This window comes from Anarrhichthys ocellatus, unplaced genomic scaffold, assembly GCF_004355925.1.
Source record: "Anarrhichthys ocellatus isolate YVR2014 unplaced genomic scaffold, GSC_Weel_1.0 scaffold2, whole genome shotgun sequence".
NCBI lineage: Eukaryota > Metazoa > Chordata > Actinopteri > Perciformes > Anarhichadidae > Anarrhichthys > Anarrhichthys ocellatus.
Window position 1 is genome coordinate 14,945,883 of NW_022280032.1, and position 10,991 is coordinate 14,956,873.

Below are 10,991 nucleotides of genomic sequence, written 5' to 3' on the forward strand. Positions count from 1 at the left end.
ATATATAAATATTTTTTTTTTTTTTTTTTTTTTTTTTTTTACCTTAGAAATGTATTCTGTCCAAATGTAATGGTCACAGATAACTCACACATAATTGTTCCACAACTCTCCTGAAACTGTGCCAGCATCTTCTGGAAGCAACTTCCTCTGTACTAAATAAAACCCAAGGTCAGTATTTTCTGTTATTTTGCATCGGCATCAACTTTAGGCTCCAGTTTATATTTACAGCCAAGTGCTGCGCCCAGAGTTTCAAAATAACTTGGGTTAAAATTTGATATAAACTGTTTTAAGAAATGCAGCTTGGCGCAGTGTTGGCGCAGTTTGTCATATCCTTGCTCACTTCTCGGAAACTGCATCTTATCAGTCTTCTCTCACACCCGTATCACAGCTAAGCTATTTTCAACTCCGAACAAAGCTGAGGAGCCAAATGTGGAGACAATTTTAGCGGAGCCCGCAGTGAGAAGATGGGTTCAACATGCTTAACAAACACAGCACAATGCTGTGGCTGTGTCACCTACATTGAACATGTAGTAGCGCCATTCTGCAGGTTTTGACTAAGTTATATAGCAGTTCAACATTTTGGGAAATATGCGTATTCTCTTTCTTGGTATCAATCGATCTCATCTAAGTCTCAGCAAGAAAGCGACAAGAACTATTTTGTGAAAATACTGCTTTTAAGTTCAGTTCACCCAAATTCCCCAAAAAAACAACTAGTGGTATATAGCAATAAAGACAGTATCAGTTTCATTTGACCATGCTGCTTTGCAATACGCCTCACCACAACATTAAGTCATACTTGTTCCTTGCCATAATTAAGTGGGAACTCATGTCAGAAAAAGTTTCCTGTGAAGAAAATGACAGGTTACATAATATATCTACTGAATAAATAGTTTCCTCCTGACAAAATGGTGCTTATTTTATGCTGATGTATCATGGAAAAATAGCTGTTTTTACAGCAGCTGTGAGAGCTCGTGCTGCGCATGTATGTGCCAGTGTATAATTCCTTCTGCCTACCGCCCACGGCAGCTGTCTGGCATTTTGAGGTTGGAGTGATTTTGCTATCGTAGAACGGGGAAACTCCCAGGGGAGCTCCGTGGGCATTGCGTATCTGAATGTAGCCTGATCCCCAGCGCTGGTCCCAGTGGTCATCCTGGAGATTTGCTTTAAATAAAGTTCCCTTCGCTAGGAAACCACAACCCCAATGAAATATACTTTTTACTCTATTACCCACTATGGTGAAATGGTATGAATACGCTGAGATTTGCACTTTTCCTCTCGGCACTCATCTCCTCAACTTGGAATGAACTCTTGAGTCTGATATGACGCTCTCTTTTTCCAAATGCTCATTCAGAGGACATGTTTTGATTCTTGTAATGATATTCTATGCCAGGATTTCGCTTTCTCCAATGGAATAATGCTTTTTACATGTGCTAGCCTTGGCCTTTGTTTCTTACAACACACTACCCAGTAGCCCTGACAACTTCCCAGTGGACTTTAGCTAAAGACACTATAAGGAGAGTGGGTCGGAAGAACAGGACATCTCAGGATTCAGGTGGGTGGAGCATCCTAAACAGGAAGCCTTACATAGATCAACAATGCCTCCAAAACATGCACAATACACAAACACAGGTGTACACACACACACACACACACACACATAAACAAAAACAGACATGTCCACAAAGTCAGGATTTGTACGTAAACACATTTGTTCTACTTTAAAGAAAAGGAAAGTATTTTGATTGCTCAACAGAAAAAAACATTCATCATCAGCTGATGATGCATGATTAGAGACAAGCCGTGCTGAGAGTGACTCAGCTGACAACAACAAAAGAGGGCAAATATCAGTCAACACAGCTTACCGCAGCTGAGCTCTGCCCAGCCTGTTGCCACATTTGCCACCATTACAAATTGAAGATTATTTTACTGTCTGGTAATCGTGGGGTGAGCAATCAACAGAGGGCAAAGTTTTTAGTAAGGAGTCTTAGAGACGGTGTATGGTATACTCATTACCGCAGCCAGCGTGATTGATTTAAACGTGACTCATGTCTTCCTGCAGCAGTTCAAGTGGTCACCCAGAGTAAACAGGCCGAGACAAATCTCAATCTCAGGAAGAGCACCCTTTAGCACTTAAAGAGAAGCTCTCACACAAAAGGGAACGCATGCCAAGATTCAACACCCCTATTAGGACTCTAACCGCCTCGCTTTACCTTAAGGAATGTGTTGCCACATCTTACTGGTGCTTCTTTTATTTAAGAGCAGAAAAAACAATCTGACTTTCATTTAACACAGAGCACAACTGCACTGAGTAGAGAGGAAGATCACAAAGCACCTTTTAATAGGACAATAGACAAACCCTCACAGGAATACTCTCACTCTGTATTTCAGAAACATGAGTTGTTAAGTCAAAGATTGCACAAACAAGTCATTGCTGCTTTTCTTTGCAGCGTCTGTAAATCACTGTCTCTCGGTGGGTCATATTTTACAAGCCTTGCTGAGTGCTGCTGTGCTCTTAAGGGATAGAAGGGAAGAGGAGATGGAGGGAGGTGCTGATGCCGGCTTTTTGAGAACAAAGAACATAAACCAAGAGGCCGTGCCAAACATAGAGACAGAGAGAGGGAGAGAAAGAGCGACAGTGAAGCGAAACTCTTTGCCAGTCTCTTACCGTAGGGCCAGGCTGTCCCTTGAGGTAAGGAGATGAAGAGCGAGATGAAGAGGAACCAGCCCTCCTTCCATGAGATAAAGGTGGAGGTCCCGGGGATTGTGTGGGTGCCCCTGTGGGTTTGCCCCAGCTGCAGTCCCCGTCCCGCAGACAGCATGCTGCAGTCTGGAATTCTGTTTACTTTCTGAACTCAGCTGACATCACCTTCTCTTGGCCCTTCAGTCCTTCCCTCCCCCTCCTTCTCTTTCTCTCCCCCTTCTCTCTCTCTCTCTCTCACTTCTTTTTGGCTTCAGGTTACAGCCCAGCCTCATGAGGAGTTCCACTTGCAGGTCTCCCAAAAACTCCCCTCGCTCCGCTCAGAGGACGACGTCACTGCTCTTGAATGAAAGCAGGCTCCGACGATTTATGCTTAACTCATTATGGTGTCACACACAAACACACACACACACACACACACACACACACACACACACACACATTGAAGCTAAGCACAGAACAACCAGTTTATGTTCTACACTATGTGCCTGCCACACTGACAAGACCAATGATGTGGTGATAGCATTTGTGTCTGCTTCACTGCTTATGTGTTCATGTCTAAAGAAATCTCGATGTCAGTGTTATTCAAGTTTTTATACACTTTTCTAAGCTTGAAGACAGCAGCAGTGTGTAGTCTCGGAATGCAATGTGTGTTAAACAATAATAATACATTTATTTTGTATAGCACTTTAAAAAGTACTCAAAGAGACTTTACAAAAACAGAAACAATAGAAGTAATTACGCATTCAGTAGGTTATTATTGTAAGTTTAGAGGAATAGTATGTTATTTTAAAAAATGCTCTTATTTGCTGTCTTGCCCAGAGTCAGGTGAGCCAATTGATACCACTCTCTGTGTACACTGAAGCCATGAGACTGTTAGCTTAGCTTAGCTTAGTTTAAAGACTGGAAACAAGGGCAACCAGAAGGAACAAAATGTGCCTACCAGGACGAGTCTCTATCTCTTTTGTTTAATCTGTACAATAAAACAAAGAGTAAAAACAACAGTTTGACATTTTATGTATAATTATGTAGCAGATTATTTCGTGGTTAGGTCTAGGAATTTTGTTACTTTTGGACGGAGCCAGTCTAGCAGTTTCCCCCTGTTTTCACTCTTTATGCTAATTTAATCCTACAGGATCTGGCTCCAGCTACAGACGGGAGAGTGGTATCAATCCTCTCATCCAACTCTGGGCAAGAAAGTCAATAAGCACATTTTCCAAAAATGTCAAACTATTCCTGTGAAACAATATACACAAATACAGTATTTTTCCCCAGCTATGTTGCATCTGTTGGTGGTGCACTAATGTTATCTTGCAAATGAAATGGTCGAAGGTTTTACGCATCAGTACAATCCATGCTTTCAAACGTGAAGACTTTAACAACAGAAAGGTAGCCATGTGTAAACACAGTTGCCCAGGATACTTTTTTACAACAGTTGTTATTTTGTATCATCTCCAGGGTGTGTTATATTTCAGCTGGATACAGCACGGGAATTAATTAATTTGTTGTTCTTTTCCCACTGGGACTCCAAGCTGCATGCAAGAGCTAGCAGGGAGTACAGCTCAAACGACTCAGAGCCGGAGAATCAAATATCCAAAGCAGTTTCCTAAAACAGCAGGATATAGACATGAGCAGTGCTCCAGTCTGTGTGTGTGTGTGTGTGTGTGTATGGTAAGGAAGTTAAAAATCAGACTGAAATCAAGAAGGTTCATGAAGAGGATAGAGGAATTAAGACACAGCGGGAGAAAAGTGTCAGGAAAGAATGTAAATCAAGGAAGAGAGAGAGGGAGAAAAGGAAATATTGTCTGCCTGTCTGCGCTTTCTATTCCCCTTTCACCACCTCTCTACTGTTTGTCCAGATGCCTAATGGTTTATTATGTGAACCCCAAGGGTCTCGGGATAACGGGGACACTGGTTTCGTATTTTCAGAGACTACATCTGCAGTCAACTCTGTCAGCAGAATAGACTGTAAACATATTTTTTGTATTACATACACAGAAAAAGTGTTCCATATATTTGTATTGTACATTTACACACTGTTGCACTGTTTGTTGTAAATATATATTATATACAATTTTAGTAGTATACAGTAGTAACTGTGATAATATTAGATGGTGTATTTGTTGTTGTTTTAGTGGGATATTTCCTGAAATGTATTAGTTCTCCAACATTCAGAGTCTTTTCTCAACTCACTAAGGAATTCTTGCAGGGCTTTTAACACCAAACACACACAAAGAGCATCCAATGTGATTCTGAGTGTTGGAGTTTGATTTATCATAATAGCACCATCGATTATATCTATTTGTTTAAATATATCTAAATGTTTGAAACTCACATGTATGACATCAGCATGTTGAGAACTAGTGTACATCTATTGTGGTCTAACTGGGTCAACATACAGCCTGTTTGCCTTGTAGAAAACATTACAGAGAAGGCGTAGCAGGTGCATGGTAAGGCTGGCTTTACTACTAAAGAGGCGTAGCAGGTGTATGGTAAGGCTGGCTTTACTACTAAAGAGGCGTAGCAGGTGTATGGTAAGGCTGGCTTTACTACTAAAGAGGCGTAGCAGGTGTATGGTGAGGCTATCATGGGAAAGGCAAGCGAAGGCCGCTGGGGCTGTGAGAAGAACAGCTGAGCTGTGATAAAAAAGAGTCGCGTTATGCTAGGCGGCATCAGGAAAAGGCTTTCAACTCCCGCTAGAAAGATAAAGCTGACCATGACACATTGGCACATGCAATACACACATTAGAAACCATACGAACATAACTCACACCCACATGACAGGAAAAGAGACACACCTGTGATTTCAAAGGAAAACAGAGGAAGAGCTTAAAAGGGCAAAAGTGTTGTCAGCAATAAGAATATGTAAGAACAGAATAAATCAGTCATTTTCCGGAGGATGACTCGGGTTGTGTTCTTTGCTTGAAGAATAATAAACTGTCTGATACCAGTGCGTTCTTCAAAGATCATCAGAACACCAATAGGTATTAAGCATAGAATAAGAATAGAGTTGGGGAACAGTAGTTTAGACTTCATCAACTGGTCTGAACTTCTTTTCCACGACAGGAGTCAGAAGTTAAGACAGTGATAATGTTAGAAGCTGATGTGAATTATATGCATCTCTGAAGTCTCAGTCAAGCATTGCAGAAAAATCAAGATACTGATCAAGATACCACTATGTTGTAAGATTAATATTATCATTGTTTACATTCTGTTGAAGTTCATAGGATCCTACTTAGCTGCTTTGTAAGATCAAGTGCTGCTTATTATTTTTGCGCTCTACCTCACGCAGACTTTATCTTCTTGCACATTTGGTCTGAAATCACAGTTACACATTCAGTTTTCCTGAAAAATTCAAAATGACCAAAATTGGGGACTTGGTTTTCACTGAACATCGACAAAATAATGTCTGACAATGGATACCACATCACAAAACTCAATATTACACTGATGTGAAGTTCTATCATCTTGTGATTAGTATCTGATTTGGCCACTTGACTAGACTCATTTTGGTCACCTTGCTAGACAACAGAGCCTTGCTGACACCTTCATTCATCATTACTGTAATAGAGATATTTTCCTGAAGGGAAACATTTTCTCATGACCCACGGATCACGCTCATCCTGGGCTACATTATAGAAGCTTTTCAGTTGGCACCACAGGGACTGTGATTGGTCAAAGAGAATGGGCCTCCTGCCCACAGTAAAATCTCATTACTAAGTGCATGAAGGAAGTGGTGCAGCGGGAGCACAACAAATTACCTAGCAGCCATTACACTTAATGACATCCACTGTTGAATACACATTCATTACAGAAGGTTTTTCAGAGGATATTAAATAAGTCCAGCCCAAAATGTGGTCTGATCGGTTCATTATTAATAGCTTTAACTTGTTTGTGTTTGAGCTCCCAGAGTTCACACAGGGTCAGTCCAGTGTCTGCCTATGAAGCCATGTGGTTTTAATATGAAGGAATCGAATCGTGGCATCACACTCAACCCATTTCTATGGTTACACAGTGGACACACAGTAAACACGAGTGCCTTTTTTCCCCCAACAGTTGCTGACTCCATTCGATGCGGCGGATGGAAACTAGGCCGTGTGCTTCACAGGTAAGACAGATGCCTGCAGCAGTTACTTAGCAAAGCCGGTGACAACTGTTGCCAGGAGCATAGTGCCATGACCAAGTGCGAGTTAGTAACTTAATAGTGCAGGACTGTGTCAAACTGGACGTCAAATATGCTCTCATTTATGTGCTGCATTCTAAAGAGAATGCTCCGCTTGTGAAGAATGGCTTGTTTTACTGAACTCCTCTGAAGTTAACTACTCTGCCTAGCCAATGTGTTTATGCATAATTATCTGTCCCTGAAGAGGAGCAGGGCTTCGTCTGCCCTTTTGCCACAACAGTCTTCATCCTTTATTACACACCTGCAGGGGAGGAAAGAAGGAGGTAAGAAAGACATATGGTGATAATGACATGATACACATAATTTGAAAGAGAAAATGAAACCAAATTATCTTGAATATATGGAAGAAGAAGATATTAGAATATTTAAATGTGCTTTGGAATAGGTGCCTGAACTTACTGTCCCTGTTTACATACACAATTACAATCCTCATTCTGACATTTCATATATGGCGATAGGTAAATTATGCTAGATTAAGTTAGATATATTACATATTACATTTCACATCACTACCACTAACCATCCGCTTCCACATACGTAAAAGCCTTCTCGGTGCTTGAAACGCGTATTCAAGTAATCTTGCCAGAAACGTCTAACATACTGTAGTTTTGGCTCACATGTACCCACTCTTTGATTTAAAGTCACACTCCAAATAATCCCTGCCTGGTTTGATTTACCTTATTCTTAAAGGCAGGTCAAATACATTTACACATAACTTGGTATGAAGCTCTAAATCGGTCCTCCAGAATCTCCACCCAGTAAAGCTCTGCAGAAAAAGCTGCCCTGGCTGGAAATGACAAAGACTTGGATTCCACATCCTATTGCTCCCCGTTAGTCCCACCGCAAAAAAGGGTCCATCCGCAGGAGATTGCAACAGCAGGAAACTTTAAACTAAAGATTATTATAGCACCCTCAAAGGCGTCTATAGAGAGGATGCTTCAGATGCGTTACACATATCTGAGCATACGCACATGCATGTGAGCTCCACACCCATTTGATATCCAGCATGCGGCATAAAGTCTTCCATATGTTCTATACCTCCACGAACCCGCTATATAGTCAAGTGAGTCTCTATTGCATGAAGTCACAGTTTGAGTATAATGTAAACCTTCTGACAACCTTTAATCTGGAACTTTGAAGTGAAATGTGTTTTTTTTCTCCTCTGAATCAGAACATAGCTGATCCTTATAAGGAAAACAAATACTTAATTGGAAATAATTAATTTTAATAGGAAACAACTTCATCCTCATTACCTCATATGCAAAATATCTGGATACCCTAAATCCAAATGTAAAATTAAAGCCAGTATTTGCAAATCTCAGCAAACATCATTACACACATATTTTTTCCTAAAAACTTGAACCCAGAGAACTTAGTTACTCAGTTTAAATCAATAACCAAAAACACAAGGGATATCCCTTTGAAAATAAATTGAGATTGAGATATGAGGGTCACCTTCTCTTCCAATACAATGACTAGCATTTGTCTCAGAATAGTCTCACGCCATCTTCCAAAGGGCTCTCAAGATCATAAATCGTGTCTAGCCCTCCAGGTTTATAGGCAGAATGTAGTCTACAGCTGTGGGGTCTAAAACCAGAGTGTGATGAGCATAAACACAATTCTGAAAAGGAAATTGTTGAATGGGGAAGAACAACTGGAGCTGGGAGCAGTAGCACTGGAAGCTCCTTGAATAATTGCTGACCGAGCTCCCCACTTGGAAGACGGAACCTCGCTGGGCTAATGGAAACCTCAGAAGGACATGGAAGAAGACGGAGAGAGAAAGTATGATGTGCGGAACAGGGAGTCATGAGGTCTCTGACATGAGACACAGTTCCCTGCAGACCTGCCTCGTCATGTCATTGTTACTGAAGAATAGCCACCACGTCACAGGCAATGAGCCAGACAGCTGTCTCACACGGGAGAGTTTGTTATGGTGCATCATAGCAACTAGGTTTCTGTTTTGGGGATCTTTTTTTTTATTCCCCTTCCTGTCACCGTATACCGTTGAGCACCGAGGCTGTGCCATTGTGGTAGAAATAGTTTGGTCATAGAGATATAGTGGAAGTAGAAGAAAGAAACTGTCTGAGTGATGTCAGCGTGAGAGACCACTAAGCTACTTAAAAGCGGAAAACAGCCGCACAAAGCCCATAAACAGAAACCCAACATTTTACAGCACGTCACCACGGCGCTCCAGCTCTCCTGCTCCTCTCTAACTTTGATCCACTTGAGAGCATTTTCTCCTCTCTGGCATTTTGTGTGAGGATTGCAACACTTGACAGGAGATCGCAGTTGTACAGAAGAGGCTTAACACGGAAAACAAACAGGAGAGAGCATGCTCATTGTGCAGGATGTGGACGTGGAGCTCCACCCTCTCGATACCTGATCTGTTGTGTGTATTTATAGTCGCATTAATTTTGGATTTAGTGTTATGGGAGGGATGGTTGCTCAGCAGCCATCATCATAATAACAGTGGATCCAAGGTGGCATCCTTTTCTGCCGTGCCAGGTATTAAGCCTGACCACGTAGCATGCCGTGGTGCAATTAAATGGGATATGATACAGGGGGAAAATAAGGCAAACATTGAGATCATGCGCACTCTATAAATAATAATACGGAAGGCTGTATTGAATTATGTTATTATTGTGGCACTAAAGATGATGTGAGTCAATAAAAACTAATACCCTGTTAATGCTGGAAAAATGTGTTTTTTGTAACTGAGCGAACACGTCATGTAAATAAAATACTTCCATACAATTCCCTGAGATAAGCCCACGTCCTGCATAATATGGCCGTGAGGAACTTAAATAAAATGGTGTAAGTCTAAAGTTACATGTTGGCTTTACAAGCTGGGTACATGTGATCATGTTCAGATGATTATATTAATTAAAAGGTGATTAAAGCTTGATATAAATGTACATATATTACATTATGCAAATCCATCAATAATTTAAAGTAGGATTGTACCAACTGGTGATTGGATCGTATTTTGACGATTGAAGGGACAATGGACAATAATCTTTTTCTACACTGATTATTAAGGCAATTTTATTATACTATCAGAACTAAGGTGTACAACTCTCTAGAATCTGCTCCCTACTGTGCATTTAAAGATGTTTCTGGTGGAGCGTCATGTCTGCCCGCTGAGCCCGGTTAATGAGCATGAGTGACAAGTGGATTTTAAATCCTTAATGTTTAAACAATGAATAAAAATGTGTAGTTTACTTCGCAAATGAGATAAAAAATATATTTAAAGATAAGGTGATAAACATACAAACTGAGGCATAATTATTATTTTGTATTAAAGATTTGGAAATGTATTTTTGTTTTGTTTTGCAACGCTACTTGTGAAAGGGTTGCCTATTAGAATATATTGTGAAAAGGGTATAGGGGGGCGGACATGTGTCCCAAAATTCTTTGATGTCTCTTGGTGCTTAATTGATGCATCTGTCTTCCTCTTTTGCAGAGACTTCTAAAGCAGCAGTTGTTGATTTTTCCTGAACGAGAGCTTTTTCCATAGTAGCTGCATTATTTAAGGCTTCTTCAAGACCCATCCTGATCATTTTTTTCTTTTCAAGGCCAATTCCAGTTCGGTTTTGGAAGACTTCTCCTTATCTAATGCATCCTGGAGAAGAGTCCTGTCACCTCTCTCTTTCTCCAACATTTCCTCCAGGGCAGCTCTGTTTTCTGTACAAATTGTTAAAAGCATATATTAATGGAAAATTCCTGGATGTAGCCATGAATATGTACAACAATATAAAATCACGTGTCTTTGTAAACGGTACTAAGCTGAGTTTTTTGAAAGTTTAGTTAAAAAATGTTTTTATTCGTTTGCATCCTGTGAACATGAAGGCAGTACATATTGATCCATAAGTCAGGATGGTTTATACCTTACATATTTCATAGTATTTATATCCCGTCTAGGCTAAATTCATCACAAAGCTAAGTGTCACAGGAGTTCACGGGTTAGGACCCAATCGCAAGACCACAGGAGACAGAAGTTGATATAAACAGGTTTTATTTAGCCTGAATAAAGAGAAGACAGGAAGGTGTGGAGCCCGTGGTCCGACACCAGAGAGTAGGCAGATCGACGGTGTGAGTCCCGTGGCTCGA

The 10,991-nt window shown here is 40.7% G+C and overlaps 1 protein-coding gene across 1 annotated transcript in view; it reads right to left on the bottom strand.

Moving 5' to 3' along the window:
• Positions 1 to 2,824, bottom strand: part of pamr1b (peptidase domain containing associated with muscle regeneration 1b) — a 20,988-nt gene extending 18,164 nt beyond the window's left edge. Inside the window, exon 1 of the mRNA XM_031857769.1 lies at positions 2,666 to 2,824. Within this exon, the coding sequence (XP_031713629.1) occupies positions 2,666 to 2,819 (154 nt within the window). The 5' untranslated portion in view covers positions 2,820 to 2,824. The remainder of the gene's footprint in view (positions 1 to 2,665) is intronic.
• Between the last annotated feature and the right edge of the window lie 8,167 nt (positions 2,825 to 10,991).